This window comes from Euleptes europaea, chromosome 15 (assembly GCF_029931775.1).
Source record: "Euleptes europaea isolate rEulEur1 chromosome 15, rEulEur1.hap1, whole genome shotgun sequence".
NCBI classification, from domain to species: Eukaryota; Metazoa; Chordata; class Lepidosauria; order Squamata; family Sphaerodactylidae; genus Euleptes; species Euleptes europaea.
The window spans coordinates 23,858,813-23,882,132 of NC_079326.1; the positions used below are offsets into that span (position 1 = coordinate 23,858,813).

The 23,320-nt window shown below is 42.4% G+C and overlaps 1 protein-coding gene across 1 annotated transcript in view; it reads left to right on the forward strand.

Annotated features, from left to right (window-relative positions):
- The window catches only part of ARHGAP15 (Rho GTPase activating protein 15), a 509,635-nt gene that overhangs the window by 461,816 nt on the left and 24,499 nt on the right, over positions 1-23,320 (forward strand). The window contains exon 12 of the mRNA XM_056861406.1: positions 6,673-6,778. Within this exon, the coding sequence (XP_056717384.1) occupies positions 6,673-6,778 (106 nt within the window). The remainder of the gene's footprint in view (positions 1-6,672; positions 6,779-23,320) is intronic.

Consider the following 23,320-nt stretch of genomic DNA (forward strand, 5'->3'; position numbering starts at 1 on the left):
GTCTTGCTAATGGACTGAAAAATATGTATGAATATTCATCGGGAAACTCCTCTTTCTTTATAGAACACATTTGATGAACTGATCAATTGCTATGTAAAAATGTGGCGAGCTAACATTCATTTTATTTTACAGTATATTTCTCTCCTCTTTCCTCTCCTTCTTTTGGAGAAATGAATAAAAATTATATAAATTGTTATTTTTTTCCTTCCCCTTAGAATGAATATAAGTTAATTTGGACTCATAAATCACCATGCAGTTACGCTTAGAAATATAATCTAAACTGGATGATTCAGATTTGGACAACTAATGTTAAACAAAAAAAAATACATTCGATTTTTAAAAAATATAAATGTACTTTTGCATTATCTGGTTTAGATCTGCTTATGCATCTATATGCATCTATATGTTTTGTTCCTATTTATTTCTTGATCTGCATGCACACAATTTCCTCTCACTTAGCTAAAAAAAAAATGAGTTAAGGCAGAAGAGCCAAACATGCATTCTGTTGTAGCAATATTTGTACAGGATTTCGGGAGGGGAAAGTTATATTTAAACGGGAGGGCTGGCATGGAACTGCCGAAACTGGGTAAGGGCACTACAAATTGTCTCAATCGGATGTTTTATTTACATCCAAGAGGGCACAGCATAATTTAGTTGCCTCAAAAAAATTTTTTTCACAGACATTAAAACTATAGCAAACATACCAGCAGGGAAGCTTGCACAGCAGCACAGTGGGGGAGCTTGCAAAGCGTCTGCCCAACACTATGGCTGGTTATAGGCAGCACCAGAAGCCTCACATTTTCTTTCGCACTCCAAATCACAAGCTAATTCACTCTATTTTTATGTTTCAACGGAGGCAGACGATGCAGACAGATAGACAAAACCAGGAGTCGAAATATTCTTGCAACAAATATTTCTCCCCTCAGGAAAAAGCAGGTGAACCCGATCGAAAACAAACCTAAACAGTGAAGAATATCGAGAAGCCAAAAGAGAAGAGTTTGGGTTTTTTTTTTTAATCTGAAGGAACAAGAGAACATTTTCAATAGTTTACAAAGCCTTGAAGCATTTTTTTTTTTTTTAGACAATGCTGACGTAAAATAGCACAAAGGCCCAAGGTCCTAAATCTGAACTGTGTGTGAGGGTGAGCCATAAATACCAGGGTAACATTAAGCATGCGCGCGCACAGTTTCACAACATTTTAGCAAAAGGAGGGGGTAGTAGAGTAACGTGACACCAGGTCGGCTGGCCATGAATAATGCAGCAAGGCTGAAGGTGGGGGCAGAGGTCACACTCCGCTACCTTGCAACGTAATGCATTTGTGCCAGGATGAAATGGTACAACTTTTCCTATCAAACGGGAGTTATTGGAGATGAACTCTGGACTTCCTGATATGTAACAAAGGGGTTTGCTGTAAAGATCCGTGCCGATTTAACATTACTATAATCATGATTTGTGTAATGAACTAGAAGCAGGAGAGTTTTCTTCCCATCAGTGACTTGTTTCCTGCAGTGTTTTGCCTACAGAACTGGGCTTTCCACCTCCTCCTTCCCACTGCGTGCCCACTTTATGTACCCCAAAAGCCATTTCTGATGGTCAGGGGACCCTAAAGAATGGTGTTTAATACAACGGTAGGGGGATTTAACTGGGAGGAAGGAAGCTCCCTTGTGCTCTCACATTCTGGCTCCGGAATCTAAACTGTTTGCAGCCATTGTGGTCCAAAAGCTAAAATCCAAAAACCAAGCACACTATCCACATCATACCTTTTATTACGGTAAAGGTAGTCCCCTGTGCAAGCACCGGGTCATTCCTGACCCATAGGGTGACATGCAAGTGGTGTGTATGAGCGCGTGCACGTTTGCCCGCCGACCCTCAGGTGGTTGGCGGGCAGAGGGGCGAATTGCCAGGGGTTTGCCCGCCACCACTGGGCACCTAGCACGCCTAGTTTGAGCAGATGGGTGAGATGTCTCTGGTAAACTGTGGATAATCTCTCAAGCCTTGTGCATTTCTGGTGATGTTGACCCATAATGCCATTCCTAGTAATGCACAAAATGGGCCTAGTGTGTAATAGTATGAAAGACTATACCTTGTGTTAGAAACAAATCTTGTTTTCCTCTATATCAATATGATTTACTTCAAAAATGGGGCAGCAACAGCCTGATGCAACGTGAAGTGCTTTCCTGAATATTTCCTTTTCAACTCAAACCTGAGGGAACCCTTGGGGTTGTGCTCTGTTGTCATGAAACAGTCACCCGATTGTAAAAAAAAAAAAAAAAAAAGGAGCCATTAAAACACAGATTGCCAAATTGTGGTTTAAAAGTCACCTGTGGCTTTTGAGCAATTCAAATGCAGCTCTTTGGCACTTGAAGGAAGCAAACGGAGGTTAAGTGAGCTTGTGCTCTATGGGAACAACAAGGATGTGTCTTTGCTCCCTGCCCTTTTCTTGTACCACATGCCTGAGAATTGAAAACACTGTCTGTAGATTCCCAAAATACAGGGTGTCCAAGGGGAGGAGGTAAATCGGTTTCATTTTGTTGACTAAAACATGCTTTAATGGTGTCATTTTAAAAAAAATATCAAGGTTTGTAATATAGTATTTTTAAAATCGTGTGTTCTCTCTCACACACACACATGCATACACCACAGACCCACAGAGATAAGTATCAACCTTTCTAATGAAAGAATATCCAATATTTTTGTGAAACTATAAAAGAGAGAGTGAGCGTCGTGGCAAAAAGCCTGTCCTCAGCAGCTTTGTGTGGGAAATGGTGAAATGTGACTGTGATTTATAATGAGAAAAGGTATCTACAACATACAATTTTCTACCTAGCTGCAAATAATAATTCATAGTGATGTCCCTTCCAGATAAAATACCTTTGCTATGGAAGACCCATGTGGTAAGATGATCATGATAAATGTCAGACCAGTGCAGGTAACGGCTTTACAAACCATTAAGATTAGCTCCCTCTTTTTTTTCCCTGATGATAACAGTAACCATGCTGTGAGCCTATGTGGTAATAATATCTCAGTACTGATAAATGCCAGAGCCAGGCAGAGGTGTTTATCATTCCTGGTTCAGAAATGCTGACTAAAGTTACCACATGTTGCCTCTTTTACTTCTTTTGCAATTGGATAACAATTAGCATTGATTCATAAAAAAGTTATATGCAACATTACTTTGGCGGGTTATGCACTTTTTCTGATAAGTAAGCTAAATATTTTTCACCCCTTCCACCAAAGATTGCATGTGAAACCTGAAGGCTACAAAGACTATTTTGCATTATTAAGTTATCATATGCATTTAAGAGAGTGGATGTTGTTGTGGTTTACAGGCTTTGCTCACTGGAATATTTCTTTAATCATTTCGTTTGCTATGCCTGAATTAACATTAATGGATTGAGGTGACAAAGCAGGCAGTAACATATGTGAACCAGAATTTTTTATTTATTTATTTCAACATTTATCAGCTTACGCTTTTTGATTTTTGTCTTAGATATCCCTCTATACTGACCAGTTTAAGAGCTGGCATATTTGGTACACCAAGAGCCCGTGGCGCAGAGTGGTAAGCTGCACTACTGCAGTCCAAGCTCTGCTCACGACCTGAGTTCGATCCCAACAGAAGTTGGTTTCAGGTAGCAGCCGGCTCAAGGTTGACTCAGCCATCCATCCTTCCGAGGTCGGTAAAATGAGTACCCAGCTTGCTGGGGGTAAAGGGAAGATGACTGGGGAAGGCACCGGCAAACCATCCCATAAATAAAGTCTGCCTAGGAAACGTTGGGATGTGATGTCACCCCATGGGTCAGGAATGACCCGGTGCTTGCACAGGGGACCTTTACCTTTACCTTATATTTGGTACAAGCACCATGGAGAAAGGACCAGTGTGTCAAATTTCTCCATCCCCATTGGCAAATGCCATATAACCAAGGGTCCTAGCCTAGAGTTGCCAACTTCCAGGTACTAACTGGAGCTCTCCTGCTACTACAACTGACCTCCAGCTGATATAGATCAGTTCACCTGGAGAAAATGGCCGCTTTGACAATTGGACTCGGTGGCATTGAAGTCCCTCCCCTCCCCAAACCCTCCCCTCCTCAAGCTCCGCCCCCAAAACCTCCCGCCAGTGGCAAAGAGGGACCGGGCAACCTTATCCTAGCCACAGGGATGTTGATTACTATGGGGGCATAGCATATAGGCCCTCTCTAAGATTGTGGACTATTATAAACTCCTTATTTCTTAAAAGACAGGAACTTTAAAAAGGCTTCTGGAGAGAGTAGCTTAAACTTCCCAGTACCTCTTCATCTTCTGGCTGACAACTATGGCCAGGTGTCCTTTTTTACCTCTCTAACCACGGAATTACTTGAACCTGAAACCAAAATGAGATAAAAATGGAGTAGAGAAGGGAGTCCTTATACACTCATGGGTTGTTTGTGTCTATGTATTTGTGTAGTGATAAAGCTGTGGTAAGGTCTTAAGCTCCCTGACCTGGACGGCCTGGCTAGCCTGATCTCGTCAGATCTCAGAAGCTAAGCAGGGTCAGCCCTGGTTAGTATTTGGATGGGAGACCACCAAGGAATACCAGGGTTGCTGTGCAGAGGAAGGCACTGGCAAACCACCTCTGTAAGTCTCTTGCCATGAAAACCCCAAATTTTGTGAAATACGTTTATTGTACATAGTTGTATATATTGTTGTTCAGTACCACACTTTGTTCTTATACACTTATTGCATGTCATTAGATAGTTAGCTGATTTGTTGCTTTGTCTTTGTCATATATATAAAATTGTGTATGCTTAAGTATTGTGTGTGCTGTAGCTTGTTTTGAGTTACTCTCATTACAGCATCCTTGCTCTGTAACCTCTAGGTAATAGCTGGAGATCTCCTGCTATTACAACTGATCTCCAGTCGATAGAGATCAGGTCACCTGGAGAAAATGGCTGCTTTGGCCATTGGACTCTATGGCATTGAAGTCCCTCTCCTCCCCAAACTTTTTTCCTTCTCAGGCTCCGCCCCACAAGCCTCTTGTCGGTAGCAAAGAGGGACCTGGCAACCCTATTAGTAAAATTTTATCCCATCTTTCCTTCAAGAAATTCTGAGCAGTGTACATTTTGCCCTCATCAACCATGTGAAGTAGGGCAGGTTGAGAAAGAGTGACTGGCATACAGTTGCTCAAACAGCTTCATGGCAGAACTTGGGCTATTTGAATTTATGGGTGTTAATAGGGAAAAGAGTTTTAGGTTAACTTTCTTCCTGGCAAGCCAGTTTTATATAGGCAGAGATTCTTTTTCAAATGAAAGACAGCTAGGCATAGGCATTGCTGCCACATTGAGAAACAGGCCTCTGCTCTGTCATAGAAAATCTATGGATTTCCTGTGACAGAATTAACAGAAATATGTATCTTGGTTGTGTGTGTGTATTAAGTGCCATCAAGTCGTTTCCAACTCATGGCGACTCTATGAATTAATGTCCTCCAAAGTGTCCTATTCTTAACAGTCTTGCTCAGATCTTGCAAATTGAGGGCCGTGGCTTCCTTTATAGAGTCAATCCATCTCTTGTTGGGTCTTCCTCTTTTCCTGCTGCCTTCAACTTTTCCTAGCATGATTGTCTTTTCCAGTGACTCTTGTCTTTTCATAATATGTCCAAAGTACGACAGCCTCAGTTTAGTCATTTTAGCTTCTAGGGTCAGTTCGGGCTTGATTTGATCTAAAACCCACTGATTTGTTTTTTTTGGTGGTCCAGGGTATCCGTAACACTCTCCTCCAACACCACATTTCAACGGAATCTACTTTCTTCCTCTCAGCTTTCTTCATTGTCCAGCTCTCACACCCATACATAGTAATAGGGAATACGATGGCATGAATTAACCTGATGTTGGTTGCCAGTGTCACATCCTTACACTTAAGAATCTTTTCTAGCTTTTTCATGGCTGCCCTTCCCAGTCTCAATATCCTTCTGATTTCTTGGCTTCAGTCTCCCTTTTGGTTGATGATGGAACCAAGGAATAGAAAGTCTTCAACAATTTCAATTTCCTCATTGTCAACCTTAAAGTTGTATAATTCTCCTGTAGTCATTACTTTTGTCTTTTTGATGTTCAGCTGCAGTCCTGCTTTGGCACTTTCTCTTTTAACTTTCAGCAGTAGTTGTTTCCACCATTGCTATTTTTTGCCAGTAATGTAGTCTCTTGGTTAGTGCCAGACAAATCTTACTTGCTTGCTAAGGTTATCAATTACCACCAGATTACAAAGATTCTTTCCTTAGGTAAGATTGAATGAAGATACCAGAATTAGGGTTGCCAACCTCCAGGTACTAGCTGGAGATCTCCTGCTATTACAACTGGTTTCCAGCTGATAGAGATCAGTTCACCTGGAGAAAATGGCCACTTTGGCAATTGGACTCTATGGCATTGAAGTCCCTCCCCTCCCCAACCCCTGCCTTCCCCAGGCTCCACCCCAAAAACCTCCCGCCGGTGGCGAAGAGGGACCTGGCAACCCTAACCAGAATATTTGAAAAGGTTTGCTTTCCCTGTTGGTTGTAAATGGAAGAGCTCTTGCTTTTCACATAACTGACAGCTTTCTTGTCCAGGGTTGGCTGTCCATTAATATTTCCAAGGTAAAGTAATATGTGATAATTGCTGCAGTTGCACATTGCCGTTGGTTATAACATCTGCAATCTTTTTTCTTTCAGAAATTCAAGACAGTGACAATAGAGTGAAAACTATAAAGAGCCTTGTACAGAAGCTCCCCAGACCAAACTATGACACCATGAAAATACTATTTGGACACCTGAATCAGTAAGCCAAGCCAATATTATTAAGAAGTTCTAGAATTGACTTTTTGTATTGGAAATAAGGGCTGTTGAAAACAAAAAAAATCGGTTTAATTTGGTTTTGGTTTTATATGGCCTTTTTTTATTTGGGAAGACCCGAATGCCGAATTCTCCTATACCGATATAGGTGGGAATTCAGCTTTAAATTCGGGATTCCTGAATAATTCGGCCGTTTAAACACATTAAATGCATTTCATGGCTTTTCGCGGCTCCTGCGGGGGCATTTTTGCAGGTAGAGGTCCCAACTTTTCAGGGTAGCTAGAAGGGACTTTCTTTGCAAGAACCCCCAAGTTTGGTAAATATTGGGTTAGGGGCTACAGAGTAATGGGGTCTGGAAGGGGTTGCCCCCATCCTCCTCCATTCAAATGCATTGGCAAAGTGGCTGTGTTCAGACTCTTTAATATGATCTTACCAATGTATCTGAATGGAGAAGCTGGGCTTTAAACGGTAGGTAAGTTCACCCCACACCTCCATAGAGACAAAGTGTATCATACTGTATCTCTATGAGGGCATCGGGCAAACTTTCCCACCTACCGTTTAAAGCCCAGCTTCTCCATTCAGATACATTGGTAAGATCATATTAAAGAGTCTTCCAATGCATTTGAATGGAGGATGGGGCAACCCCTTCCAGACACCATAACTCCGGACTCCCTGACCCAATCTTAACCAAACTTGGTGGTTCTTGCAAGGAGGGTCCCTTCTAGCTACCCTGAAAATTTGGGACCTCTACCTGTAAAAATGCCCCTGCAGGAGCCACAGAAAGCCGGATATTCGGGAATGGCAAATTCGGCTTTGCCAACCTCCTGGATTTTGTGGACTCGGTAAACCCAAACCAGAAATTTACCGAATTTGCATTTATTCAGTATTTTTCCAGTTCGGTTTTTACTGAATGAACAGCCCTATTGGAAATTCAAACTAGAGTATATACTGGTCTCTTCAGGGTCAATTATGTTATGAGAGATGCCAATAAATCCCTTCAATAAATCCATTCCCATATGTATAAGAAATTCAGGCCAAACAAGATATGAGGTGGCCATTTTTGTTCATTCCAGTGTTTGCCACATATATATGGGACAAAGACTCCATTTTATATACAGTATTAAAAAGTGCGAGCGGAGGTGATCTATTCCCAGTTTCTGTCATCTTGAGCATTTCCCCCCAGCAGGCTTACTTCCAGTATATTGTCATATTTAGCAAAGAACATAAGTATTCTCAATGTTATTCACCTTGTTTGTATTTCACAGACCAAACTGAACTTGGAATGAGAGTGTGATATTATGGAATAAGTATGTGGTGCTATTGTACACTGATCTGAAAAAATAGGAGACGACTTGGTGTTTCATAGGGAACTTAAGATGAGCCTTGTGTAGATGGTGGAAAATGTCTTTGTTGTCAACAAAATGACCTCACATTGGAGACCTAAACCAGATTTCAGTGAATACTGCTTTTATAATGTTTTGGGTTGTAATCTTGAGCTCTTTTGTATGTATAATGCATAGATCCTGTATGTGGTTATCGGAATCACAAATGCAGAAGTGAAAAAGGAAATGCATACCATTACATGATGTCACTGCTTAATGAGACATTTACAAAGACTGAAAAAGTGATTCTGACATTATGGAAAGGCCATGGTCTCTCTCTCTTTTTTTTTTTTTTTTTGCAATACTTTTCAGTGGTTGGCAGTCAGGCTGATTCTGGTTTAACATTTGGCACTTGCATGATTGTTTTTTAAGTGATATCATCAGCACAAAATTTACAATTTGGCAGTAACTGATATTTTTTCCAAGGGTGATTCTGGAGCGGTATCTTAGATTCCTTTTGGATCCTGCTCACAGAATGCCAAACATTGCAATAAAATCAGCCCAAATAGAGACACATTATAATTGCTGTAAGTTAAGGCATAGTGCTTAGTCTGTATGACTGTCTTGAGACTCCTGCTTGACTTCAGCTATAGTGATGGTGTGCATTACGTTTCTATACTCAGGACTGATTCATATTAATTTTCACTGGATAGAAACTGCAGGAAAAGCTTAGTCCAATCTGACTACCTGTTACGTTAGCCCATGCCAAGCTACTTGTGTGGACAATGTGAGATCTCCACAGTTCTTGCTCATTCTCCCGCAAAGAACTGCAGGCAAGGAGAAGCTGATTGGCTAGCAACACATGCCCTTAGCTGGCCCTAGCGAAGTGAAAGCAGCCAGAGCAGTTACCTTCACTGGCTTCATTTTCTACCCTGCATCTGTGCCAGTGGAGCATCCCTCTTACGTTAATGGGGGCTATTTGGAATCCTCTTTTTAAATGATTACCGTCTCTTTATTGTATGGCCAACATTTTTCTAGGACTTGCGGCAATGGTACAAAAGCTTAGTGTAACAACTTCATTCAAAAAGTAGATGCCAAAAGTATTTTACATCAAACAAGATATATTTTATTTAGGGCAAAAAAAAAGCATTCCTCATGCTTGTGAGATGGATCCAAGAACGAGCAGAACAAAAATAGCTGCTAATGCTGTTTCACAAATGCTTGCACAGGCAACTATGGAAGAACTCACTGAGTGCTAAAATAGGGAGATCTGTAGCCATTGACACCCTTGTGCCAGTGGAAGAATATCTTTTAATTTACTTTCATTTTAGTGCAGCGTTGTAGCATGAGTATAGCATAGGATGTTTCCACATAGCTTTTTCATTTCACCTTGCCTCCTAGACCGGAGCAGTCTTTCCCCCACTATCCACATGGCATCATCATGCATCTGTGCACCTTCTGACTTCTTTACCACTTTGCTGCAATCTTTTCCTAAATCTGTTTGGTAATGATCTTTTTTGAAACATCACAGCCAAAGCTTGTAGGCAGTGATGTGGTGTGTGTGTTTTTGAGGTTCTGCCCACACGTGTGGAATTTTCCTTGTCTTAGACCCCCCCAACTCTGTTTCCCCCACCCATCCACACACTTCACCACCAGAGGGCTTTGGGGGCGGGGGTAAAAAAAGTAACTGATGTATCACTATAGCATTACAACTACAAGTGGTTGAGACAATCACTCCCAGGAACCCTCTCTCAAATGTTAGAGCCCAGGCAGCCCCTTGGTTTGCTGAGGGGTTGCGGGCAATGAAAAGACAAGGGAGGTGGCTAGAGCGACAGTGGAGGAAGACTCAGGACAATCCAATAAGACAAGGGCAAAATCTCATTTTTATGAATACTCCATGGCAGTGATGGCGGAAAAGAAACACTTTCCCTCCATCATTGTGTTGGCACAGTGTAGGCCAGGAGAGCTGTTCTGGGTGCTCAGGGGCCTGTTGGGTTCTGGCCTGCAGGAGGAGGTAAACTGCTTGGTGGCTCACTGAGACCATTTTGCTCAACAATAAAATAAAACAAAATATGCATTGATTAGAATACAGGTATCTTTCAATTATACATATATCAGATATCTTATCTTCCAGACCCATGTAAAAGTTTATTAAAAGGTCTGTACCGAATCCAGGAAATTTTAATCAATGAACTGATTAAATCTGCATTAATTTGCATATGAGAAAAATGATGTTTCTGAAGAAAAATATTTTTGATATTAGATACATGTACTAATACAGTACATATAATTTTGGAAGAGATGTGGCCCCTGAGTTAAAGAGAAAGAGGAATGCCTCTTCTGAGGTGACTGTTTTACCACCCATGGTGTTTGTAAATTGCTGTACTAAAAATCTTTATTTTTTAAATTAGCTGCCTGATTAATTGGGGACCTCTTTTAAATCCACCCAGTGTTTTAATTGATTAATCTAACCAATTAATCAACCAGAGATCGCAGCCCTGGTTATTAGAGTGATATATTCTGACATAAAGGCATAAAAAGTTGTTTGACGAGTTTGATGTACAGTGTGCCATAAACACTATGTCGCTGTTCACCCTTCAGTGTTGAGCACTTAGACTTCAATAAAAAGATTTGTTTTTTGGTCAAAAATAAATGAAGGCAAAATAAGTATGAATTCTAATTAGGCCAACAGGTTGATTTAGTTATTGACCATTCAGGTTCGTATTTTTATATTAGTGTTATTAATTATGATTTCTGTACGTTCCTGAACTGTGAAATGTTCTGGTGGTAGTTCTGCAAGATTTACAGTGGGATTCTAAGCAGAGGTATGTCCTTGACTTCAAGGGGCACAGAAGGTATAACTATTTAAAATGGAATTTTATAGAGATATTAGTATCTTTGTAACATCTGTTTCATTACAGATATACAAGCAGAGTATACAGGAAGCAAGCAGGCTTCTTAAAAAGTCAGTAGAATCACTAACCCTCCTTCGCATTTCCAAAGAACAAGAGCCCCCCCCCCAAATAATCTAGGTTAGCTAAAACTTTCCAGATGTCTTTTAGATATCTTCTTGCTCCCCTCTGCCAAGTTAGGGTGACATTCTATGGGCTAGAGAAAAATGCCTGGCCAGTGTGGACTATCAACAGCTATTTATTAAACTCTTCATCCTACCAGGTAAAACTATAGTGGTGGGTCTGTTCATAATAATCAATATATCCAATCTTTAAAAGACTGGTGACTATTTCAGTAGGGCAGTTAGTATCAAATGTAGATCTTTAAATCAAGAAGAACACAGGTAAATGTGTGTGTGTAAAGTGCTGTCAAGTTGCAGCCGACTTATGGCGACCCCTTTTGGGGTTTTCATGGCAAGAGACTAACAGAGGTGGTTTGCCAGTGCCTTCCTCTGCACAGCAACCCTGGTGTTCCTTGGTGGTCTCCCATCCAAATACTAACCAGGGCTGACCCTGCTTAGCTTCTGAGATCTGACGAGATCAGGCTAGCCTGGGCCATCCAGGTCAAGGCACACAGGTAAATACTAACCTTCAATTCAAACAATAGTATCTTTTCAGCCTGATTCAGGCCTTAAGTGAGTTGTGAGATTGTCAGTGCCACAATTGTGCTACCGACTAGGGTTGTGCATTTGACTTTTGTCAAGCCGAAAAACGCCTTTTTGGCTTTTTTTATGGCGGAAAAAGGTGCCCTTTAACAGATCCCAGTTTGCTGCTGGGGGTAAAGTGTAGATGACTGGGGAAGGCAATGGCACCCCATAAACATAGCCTGCCTAGGAAACATCAGGATGTGACGTCACCTCATGGGTCAGTAATGACCCAGTGCTTGTATCTCCAGCTGATAGAGATCAGTTCACCTGGAGAAAATGGCCGCTTTGGCAATTGGACTCTATGGCATTGAAGTCCCTCCCCTTTCCAAACCCCACCCTCCTCAGGCTCCACCCCCAAAACCGCCCACCGTTGGCAAAGAGGGACCTGGCAACCCGACTGACAATTCATCTCTGACTTCTACTAGCTAATCAGGAGATTAGTCTTTACTGATTTACAGTGCAATCCTATGTCTATCCAGTCTAAGCCTGTTGATTTCAGATTGTAGTAAAGCTGCATAGGATCTCACTGTTAAACCAAAATTGTGCATTTCTCAGAATAATACTTGGCTTTTGCCCTTACAGTGTTTCTGCCTTCATCCCTATTTTACTCCTGCTTTGGAGTTCTGCTCCAATTAGCTCTTTTTTCTGGTTCTTCTCTCTGGGACTAACCAATAGTCTAACTCCACTAGTGATTCCAACACTACAGTGGTTTATTTTTTTTTAATTCCCTAGTTGTGCTGCTTTACCCCTTATTTCACTTCTGTTTGATTCCTGCGGTCAGAGAAAGGTGCAGAAGAAAACTGTGGAGTACAGACAGAGGAGGACATTGACTACATGCCATTAGCTTATCTAGCAAAAGGTTTTTTGGTTTGATGTGGGGGGCACATGAGGCTTACATGAGCTCTTGTGAACTCTGATAGGCAGTAAACAGTAAGCATATAATATAAAGCACATATCCTTTTGCAAATACAATTTGATTAATTGAAATACACAAAACAAACAAATTATAGCTCACTTGCCATCCTAAGCATCTGGGGACAGAAGAACGGAAAGTTGAAATTGTTGCTAAACATTGCATGAAATTTGCTCAGCTGTTCACATCAGATTGTAGGAGTACTCAAAGATCTTTGGCTGGCTAGCTGTACAAACGTTGTATCACTGGTCATCTTGAGCAGAAGTGTGTGTTATCTTGGCAAACACATGTTCTCAGACGCAAGATGTCATGGGGGGGGGTGCTTGGAGAGGAGGTTCCGTAGCCTGGAGGGAGGAATGCTTTGCTACTTCTATGACCACTGCTTCTCTTCTGCCTTCCCCTAAGGCCATTTCCCCCCAAGGTGGGCTTATTTCTGACTTTGGAAATTAGATGTGAGGAAAATATTAAAATATTAAAAACAGCCCAAGAGAGTATTTGCAGTGAAGAATCAGTAAGTAGAAGAATTAAGTATCCCACTTGTGCCAGCTGATTTTCTCCAACAAGTACCCTCACCCACTTCCTCTGCAATAGTGTTTTGAGGGAAATATGGTGTTGGTACATGTGCCCTGACCTGGATGGCCCAGGCTAGCCTGATCTCGTCAGATCTCAGAAGCTAAGCAGGGTTGGCCCTGGTTAGTATTTCGATGGGAGACCACCAAGGAAGTCCAGAGTTGCTATACAGAGGAAGGCACTGGCAAACCACCTCTGTTAGTCTCTTGCCATGAAAACCCCAAAAGGGGTCGCCATAAGTTGGCTGCGACTTGACGGCACTTTACGCGCACACACACCCATCCCTCTGCAGTCACAGGCCAATCATGATGGTTTTGTGTAACACTTTAAAGAGTTAAATATACTTCTCATACATTACTTTGTTATAATCCTAGACCCTGGTCAGATGCTAGATTACTTTGAGGGATATTTGGGGAATGAAGTCAGGGATTCGACCCATGAAGGGGCAAATCCCATCAATTCTCTATAAACCCCAAGTTTGGGGGAAATTAAAGAACAGGAAGTGTGGGTGGGATGCTGAACCTTCTCCTTACTCAAAACTGACTTCTGAGCCTTTCTTTTTTTTCTTCCCGGTTTTGAGATTACTTCCAGTCTTTGACCTCTCCAGAAGAAAAATGGTACAAAAATATGGGTAGTTGAGGGACATGCTAACTCACGCTGTGCTTTATGTAGACCACTTGATAGGGATACAGACTTCCAGCCCTTTCCTAAGGGGAGGGGGTAGATTCGCAGCAGCTGGCAGTGGCGCTGCTTCCACAGAGACATCCCGGCCACTAAAAGTACAATAAAAGCAGTTTAATAAATACTCCCAGGATTGAAATGTCTAATAAATAATTCCCATTCAGATGCTGCTTTGGCACCATTTTGTTGCTTATTTGTCCTCTAAGAGGGATCTAAAACAGTCAGAAATTAGATAGTAAACCTGGTTGCGCCACCTTAAGAACCACTTTGGTTGAATGTCACAACATACAGATGTTTGAAGTAAAATATTATCTCACAGTCAAGCCTGCCAAGCCCCAGTCAGTGTCCCCTGGAATTGACATCATCACGATCACAATCATGGTGTTCTCCCACCATGTCCCTGCCCCAACCCTCCCACTTGGCTTAGCAGCCTTCCCCCCCATCAAGTCACAGCTGATTTTTGGAGACCCCTAGTGTTTTCAAGGCAAGAGACATTCAGATGTGGTTTGCCATTGCCTGCCTCCACGTCATGACCCTGTATTCCTTGGAGGTCTCCCATCCAAATACTTGCCAGGGTCAACCCTTCTTAGCTTCTGAGATCTAACGAGATCAGGCTAGCCTGGGCTTTAACACTATCATAGAATCACAGAGTTGGAAGGGGCCATATAGGCCATCTAGTCCAACCCCCTGCTCAATGCAGGATCAGTCTAGAGCATCCCTGACAAGTGTTTGTCCAGCCTCTGCTTAAAGACTGCCAGTGAGGGGAAGCTCACCACTTCCCTAGGTAGCTGATTCCACTGTCGAACAACTCTTACTGTAAAAAAATTTTTCCTAATATCTAGCCGAACTATGACATCTTGTGATCTGGATGTTATGCCTCTGTTGATGCACCCCAATATCGCATTAGCCATTTTTGTCACTACATCACACTGGCTGCTCATATTTAACTTACGGTCCACCTGTACCTCCAAGATCTTGTTCACACACACTGCTATCCAGAAGTGTATCCCCCATCCAGTATGTGTGTCCCTCATTTTTGTTACCCAGATGTAGAACTTGGCACTTACCCTTGTTGAATTGCATCTTGTTCACATGCACTAATGCAACCAGTCAAGTTTAACTGTGTGATGACATCACTGAGGGGAAACAAATTTACTTTAGTGAAGGCGGTACTTTTGGACTGGTGCCTTGGATGATTTTAGCCAGGATTCATGTAATAAACCCTTCAACATCATAGGTGAATAATTTCAGAGCAGTACCTCAGGATCAGGGGTGGTGGTGGTTCCAAAACAGTAGAAAATGTTCATACCCCTTTGTCTCAGTCCTAAAAGAAAGATCAAGTGGTGAAGAGAAAAATTTTCATTTCAATAGTATTTTGCACAATATTTCAAAATATTCTTTATTTGTAATGTCTGTACTCCTTGAAAAGCTTTCAAGGCAGCTTATGGCAGCTTAATTAAAAGAAACATATTGTTTTGTATCCAAAAGGTCCACTCATGGAGCAAACTTCATGGAGGAAGACTTTCCTGCTTCTCTTTACACACTGGTTTAAAGTAATTCATGTTCATTCTTGGCTCCCATATTTCATGTGTTTTACACATATTTATGGCTTAGGCCTATTTGCCTTGATGAGACACGGCTCACTCTTGCACACTTCGATACTATGTGATTTGTCTTGTTCATTTGTAAGGCTTTCATCCTTTGGCTGCTTTGAAAATCCATGGTTGATGTAGACTTGGAGACACATGCCACAAAAACCATGAAATTATGAGATTTGCAATTTTACAGAACCTCACACTTGTCAGCTATTGTAGCTACGCTCCAGATGAGGAAGACTGTGGCCCCAGGAGATTTAACAATTTATTCAAACTCTGTAAAGTTGTGGTAGCTCAGACAAAGGTCCCTCTATAATGCATGTCACACATCACCCGGGAGAATAGAGCATAAGGCTGTGACAAAAGAATGCATAGAGCATTGGTTAAAATGGAGCAAAATGTATCAGGCGGGGGAAGAAAGGTTAGAAATGTAAGAAAAGGTTGTAAACAGCTGTATTGGCCCACATAAATCCAAAGAAAGAAATGAAATCATGTAGGGGTCGCCATAAGTCAGCTGCGACTTGATGGTACTTTACACACAATACCTTTTATTGAAGCCAACTCAAATGATGCAAAATAAAATTGTGCAAGCTTTTGAGTTCCATATGACCCTTCATTGGGAAAATGTTACAAACATTTTAAAAACAGAGGAGAAAAAAACAGCAAAATTTCCCAGGTCCAGATCTTAAGACCCTATAATGCAAGCCTTTAATGCAGAATGCTGGTAGATTCACAGTTTAATGGCTATAGGTGTTAGATTACTACTACAGCCCTACTACAGGTAAGTACAACAAAAAATTTAAAACAGTGTGTTTATTTTAAAAGGTATTAAAAGGATAAGAGGTCAGGTTCTCTAATGGGTTAAAAATTGGTTAAATGACAGGAAGCAAAGAGTAGGAATAAATGGACAGTTCTTATAACGGAGGGAAGTAAGCAGTTGGGACCCACAAGGATTAGTATTGGGGCCAGTACTGTTAAATTTGTTCATAAATGATCGGGAACTAGTGAGTACTGTAGTGGCCAAGTTTGCAAATGACACAAAATTATTCAGAGCTCTAGGAGGATCTCCACAAATTGGACGAGTGGGCAACAATGTAGCAAATGAAGTTCAGTGTTGGTAAGTGTAAAGTGATGCACATTGGAACAAAAAAATCCCAACTTCAGGCATAGGCTAATGGGGTCTGAACTTGCTGAAACTGATCTTGGGGTTGTAGTAGATAGCTCAATGAAAGTTAGGGTTGGCAGGTCCCTCTTCACCACTGGCAGAATTTTTTGGGGCGGAGCCCGAAGAAGGCGGGGCTTGGGGAGGAAAGGGACCAACGCCATAGAGTCCAATTGCCAAAGCGGCTGTTTTCTCCAGGTGAACTGATCTCTATCGGATGGAGATCAGTTGTAAATGACGATCCCACTCCTTCCTATTATCTCCCAGCTCCCAGTAATCAGTATTTGGCGCTGAGGGGGAGAGAGAGGGATCGCCTTACTTTTTGTTATTTTGCCAGAGGTTGTTAAATAGAGATTATTTTTCTCCTTCTCTAGTCCCCACCAGATTTTTTCTTCAGAAAGAAATAGGACACAAGAGGCTTCTTAAAGTGAATAAAGTAAACTAGGAAATTTATTAAACAGTATTCACAAGATGGATTTTAAGCCAAGGCTGAAATGGAAAGCACAAATATATATATATATATACACACACAAGATTCACTTCAGAGAAAGAGCATAGTTTAGATTTAGTTTAGATGTTACACAAGATGCCTTTAGCTTAGATGTTTCTCAAGTTAAGTTCCTTCAGTTCTTAGGTTACAAGCTTAGTTCTATTCCTCAGAACTCACACAGATTCAGTTTCACAGACTCTGTCCCCAGCCTAGCTATCAGGAAGGAAGAGACTTTCAATCTCTATTCCCAGAGACCAGCAGAAGTATGGGGATTTACCAAAATCCCTCTTCCAGTTCTTACTGAACTACCCCACACCAGTGGCAGTAATCCTCCACACCATCCTGCAACTGGAATAGCTCTGTCCCAGAGATGAATTCCCCTTTTGACCTGAGAAAGGGCCCTTTCCCACCCAATCTCAATCCTGTCACTCCACAAGTTGGGTGTTCCACTAGCTTTGGCTACACCAAACCCTTAGGTTCACGGAGTTGTTCACAGCTTCCTCTCACGCCAGTTACCTAGCTCTGAAAGCTTTCTCTCATGCCATTCACCAAGCTCTCCATCCTCTCTGTCTCTCAGAGCTCAGAATGTCTGCTTTTTGGCTCTGCCCACTCTTGGTCTCTCAGCTTCTGCTCATCACAGACCTCCAAAGGAACTGGTGTGAGACAGGATGGTAGACTAGATAGACCACTTGGTCTGATCCAGACAGGCTCTTCTTATGTTCTTGTGTTCTATTAAGCAGAGCTTCTGCATGAGATGTTGTAAAGTTACTATTAGATTTATGCATAACCTCCTTCCCTGGTATTTTGTTGTTGGCTTCTCCTCCTGTGGCTGCCATTTTGTGGTTGCACCCACCATCCTGCATCAGAATTCCAGAGATGCCTGTAAACTCAAAAAGGTTGGAGAATTTTGGATTACAGTATTTGCATTTCTGGGGAAAAGAAACAAATAAAGGAGAGGGGGAAGCAGTCTGGCAAGGTCCAAAGATCACCCATCAAAGGTTAGCCTGTCAAGGAATTAAGATCTGTACCTGGCAATTTGTGTCCCTCCCCCCCCCCCCGCTACTGTAATTTTTGTAACATCTGCCTGACCCAAAACATTGTGCAAGGGTTCTACAGAACTCAAAAGCATGCACAAGGTTTTGTGTCAGTTGGGCTTCCCTCAGTAAAAAGGTATTACGTGATTTTCTTTTCCTAAAAAATATGACCTGTTTTATAGATTGTCTCCAAGCCTGGACATCTCCAAACAGCGTATTAGCCTCTACCCTGTGTAATTTCTCTTCCTTCAAAATGTGAAAAGATGGAATTGGCTTCAGTAAGTGCTATTTTAGTCACCACCGCTGCTCAAAAGCAGAAAATAACATTCAGATGTTAAAATCTATATTGGGGAATAATAATAATTAAAAGTAGAAAAGGCCGACTGTAGATTGCCTTCTCCTCCTCGCTCTTCCCTCTTCTTTAAGTGGAAAGCACTGAACCCAGATGCCCAACCATGGCAGAGAGTCTTCCAGCAACAGCATCTGGCTTCTTGGCAGTCACTTTCAGGCAAGTTGTCTGGGGAGCATTGCAGTTGCCTCTTGGTTTTATCACGTGGAGCCGTTACTGTAGCCTATCTGGCTGTTTTACCCGGGCAGAAGCCAATTCCTTTTGATTCACCTTTGATTTTCAGAGACTTGTTCATTCTGGATTGGGTTGTGTTTTTTTAACGTTTCGAAGTCACTTGTGTTTTGCTGTAGGGCAGAACTCGCTTGCATACCCAAGCTCTTTTTTTCCCCTCCTCTTTCTGCCAGATACAAAATCATCAGCCTTTCTTTCTCCCCATCAACACTGTTAGTTCTTTTAATAACGTCTTCAATCAATTTCACTGCCCCTTTTAACAGCAGAGAAAATGTATCACAAAAAAGAATCATTCCCTCCCCACCCACAAATATCCAGGTTGTTTAGCACCCTTTCTTTCTCGTGCACCCAAAATGAAAACGCTGCAGATTTGAAGTGGAATTTTCTTCAGTTCAAAAATTTGGCTTTGGCTTCGCATTTTCAAAGTGCTGTGAAGAATGACTGAAAACAGATTCTCAAAATGCTATATTTTATGCTGGCTTTATTGCATAGCAAAAAAAGATCTCTCGCTTCTGGAAACTATATTTAACAAAAGGAGATTTATTTTTACCTATTATAAAAAAATTATCCCAGCCAGCAACCCACATCTAAGAAGAATGCAACAGTAGCTCACGCAAAAGGAAGCACTGACAACGTGATGACAAGTTCAACAGCGATACGCAGAATGCTGCGGATAAATCAAAAATTAAAGCTATTGTATGACAGCTAGGAACACTTAGCAAGCGAAGTCTGCAAAATTTCCATTATTGAATTTTGAAATGAAGGGAGATGCAGATTCTACATGTGATTTCCATTTAACTCCAGTCTGTTTCTGCAGGTTCAGGCCAGAGTGAAGATTGAACTCGCACTCTGTGAATTGTGGGGCTGGAGAGGCCAAATGTAAGGTTAACAAGTCGAAAGAAAGCAAAACAGACTTGCTGCGCAGAGAGCTTTCACACATGACATGGGGGGGGGAACCCTTTAGAGTCTCGCTCACGCCACTTGTGCTGCAGGTGTGAATGTTGTTAGTACCGAACAGGAAAGAAGCAGTTTTAAAACTGAAAAGACACTCCAGTGATGTAGGTGTTACATTAAAAACATCAGTAATTTTAAAAAAATCACTTTTACTATAATGTGAAAATGCCCTTAGAGCTTCATGGAGAACACAGAGGTCAGCAAGAACATAACATAAGAACATAAGAAAGGCCATGCTGGATCAGACCAAGGCCCATCAAGTCCAGCAGTCTGTTCACACAGTGGCCAACCAGGTACATCTAAGAAGCCCACAAACAAGACAACTGCAGCAGCCTTATCCAGCCTGTGTTCCAAAGTACTTAATATAATAGGCATGCTCCTCTGAGCCTGGAGAGAATAGGTATGCATCATGACTAGTATCCATTTTTCCTAGTAGCCATGAATACCTCTCTCCTCCCTGAACATGTCCACTCCCCTCTTAAAGCCTTCCAAGTTGGCAGCCATCTCCACTTCCTGGGGCAGGGAGCTCCACAATTTAACAATTTAGCGAGGTTCCAGCACATTGCAACGTGAGGCCATGGAAGAAGGGGTAATCAAATTTTTGTATGAATTACCTTAGTTTTCACAACATTTACTAAAAGCCAATGTCGTTTTTGTTTGTGCAGTAGCCCCTTGTTCTCGAAACCCCAATCCTAATCATGTTTCTGAATAGTTATTAATACCGTGTGCTGGCCAACTAGAAAACCACCCACAATATTCTTGAGTTCCAAAAGTTCTTCAGGAGATCCACTTGGACCTTGTACTTTGCTGTTAGAACATAAGTACATAATAAATCCCCTGCTGGATCAGACCAGTGGTCCATCTAATCCAGCATCCTGTTTTACACAGCAGCCAACCAGTTGCCCTGGAGGACCAACAAATGGCAATAAAGGCCAAGTCTTTTCCTTGACGTTGTCTCCTACCACTCATATTCAGAAGTTTACTGCCCCTGGATATGGAGGCACCTTAAGGCACCATGGAATACAGCATCAAAAATTTCAGCATAAAAATTTCAGCATAAGAAAATTGCTTCTGAAATGATAAGACTGAGGCCAAGACATAGACCCCATCCAAAGAGATCTATACTTTTTAGCTACCTGGTACTCCTAAAAGTTTTGTTACGGCAATACGGAGGTCCATGGAGGAGAGAGACCCGAGACCGTTGTCAAGAAAACAGTTTTATTTGCAGCTGCTGCTCAGCTGCCTTAACAAGCATAAAACACTGAGCCCTGATTGTACTGGGGAATGAACTTTTATCACAGTTCCAGGCTAAGACATAACACGTCACTATTCTGTGCTTATCGGATAGTCAGGCGCACAAATGCACAGCGGTTCTATCCAGTCTCCGTTATCATTTACCATGACTTTTCCCCCACTGACTCAATACACACAGAGCTGTCTTGTACTGCAGCAGACTTCTTCTCTTGCTGTCTCAATACATTCACACAGAAAGGAGAAAAGGTTATCAAGAACTATTAAATCAAAACACTTAAGTGGATCCTCCACATTCAGAGAAAGTCTACCTTGCTGTCTCAGTTTGGTTTCATATTCAGTGAGATACATTTTTCTGATTTGATTGTCAACCTGATCCTATGATTACTGCTTTGAGGCAGCTTATGAAGATCTAAAATTCCACTATAACAAGCATTCATTCCCCTCTTCCCCATTCCCCTCTTCCCCCATTCCCTCCCCAATTCCCCTCTTCCCCCAAACCCCCATACAGCGCAACTCTAATTTTGTACCACCAGTGCTTTATTCATATTAAACATTTAGCGAGACTTTTCAACCAAGAAGGTTTTTACTCTCTCTGTCCATAAATAACACAAATATATCTCATTCTCAAACTAGTCCCATCTAGGTAAAAGGTAAAGGTCCCCTGTGCAAGCACCGGGTCATTCCTGACCCATGGGGTGACGTCACATCCTGACGTTTTCTAGGCAGACTTTGTTTATGGGGTGGTTTGCCAGTGCCTTCCCCAGTCATCTTCCCTTTACCCCCAGCAAGCTGCGTCCTCATTTGACCGACCTCGGAAGGATGGAAGGCTGAGTCAACCTTGAGCCTTGAGCTACCTGAAACCAACTTCTGCGGGATCGAACTCAGGTCGTGAGCAGAGTTTAGACTGCAGTACTGCAGCTTTACTACTCTGCCCCATGGGGCTCTTAGTCCCATCTGCATACACATAAATATGCAGATTTGGGGGCAGGTGGAGGAAGGTTTTCCTGCCAATTTGGGAAACCCCTAGTTTTGCTGAAAAAAATCTAAAAATTTACCCAAATTAGAGAAGGTCGATCACCCCAAAAATGAACCTCTCTGGCTTGCATAGAACCCCACCATCTCTGCCTCTCTCAGCAGCCTCTGAGGCTGTGAGGCAATGACTCTGCAGTCAGGCGGGCAAGCCGTGGCAACACTGCAGGCAGTAGGGTTGCCACCCACCAGGTAGTAGCTGGAGATCTCCTGCTATTACAACTGATCTCCAGCCGATGGAGATCCGTTCACCTGGAGAAAATGGCCACTTTGGCAATTGGACTCGAGGGCATTGAAGTCCCTCCCCTCCTCAACCCCTGCCCTCCTCAGGCTGTGCCCCAAAAATATCCAGTTATTTCCCAACCCGGAGCTGGTAACTCTAGCAGGCAGGCAACGAAGAACTAGTGATGGTGTGAGCCCTGCCATTGCTGCCTCTCCTCACCAGCCTCTGAGCTGGTGATGGGGTGGCACCAAGTTAGGGTTGCCAGGTCCCTCTTTGCCACTGGCAGGAGTTTTTTTGGGTGGAGCCTGAGGAGGGCAGGGTTTGAGGAGGGGAGGGACTTCAATGCCATAGAGTCCAGTTGGCAAAGCAGCTATTTTCTCCAAATGAACTAATCTCTATTGGCTGGAGATCAGTTGTAATAGCAGGAGATCTCCAGCTATTACCGGGAGGTTGTCAACCCTAGGAGAAAGGGAAGGAGGAGAGTGGCAGTAGGCATGGAGGAGAAAGAGAATGAGGGGCAGTAGACATGGGAGGAGAGAGAGAGAGAAGGAATGACAGGAGGCATAGGGGATAGAGAAAGAGGAAGTGAGAGAAGCAGTGACCATAGGCGGGGGGGGGGGCGGGAAAAGAGAGTGAAAGTAAGAGAATGGGTAGGGAAGGGGGAGAAAGAGGGAGACTGAGAGAAGGAGTCAGGATAGGGGAGGAACCAAAGGCAGGGGGAATGGGATGGCTGCTCCTGCAAGTTCTGCGAGGGTCCCCGCTTGTAGTATATATTGTGATGAGTCCTTTGCTGACCTGATGACATACAAAGTACCCATGATTCCCACCTCACTGCATTATTGTGCTTCAGCAATTGCTCCATGCCAACAAAAGCAACTAGTAAGAAGACTAGCAAAGTGGAATTTCCTCTGCTTCCAATGCATATATTTTCCAGTCACCTAAAGCTCTACGTAACAGCATGTTACATTTGAGCATATAGGGTTACCAGATCCCTCTTTGCCACTGGCAGGATGTTTTGGGAGGTGGAGCCTTAGGAGGGTGAGGCTTGGAGAAGGGAGTCCAATTGCCAAAGGGGCCATTTTCTCCAGGGGAACTGATCTCTATCGGCTGGAGATCAGTTGTA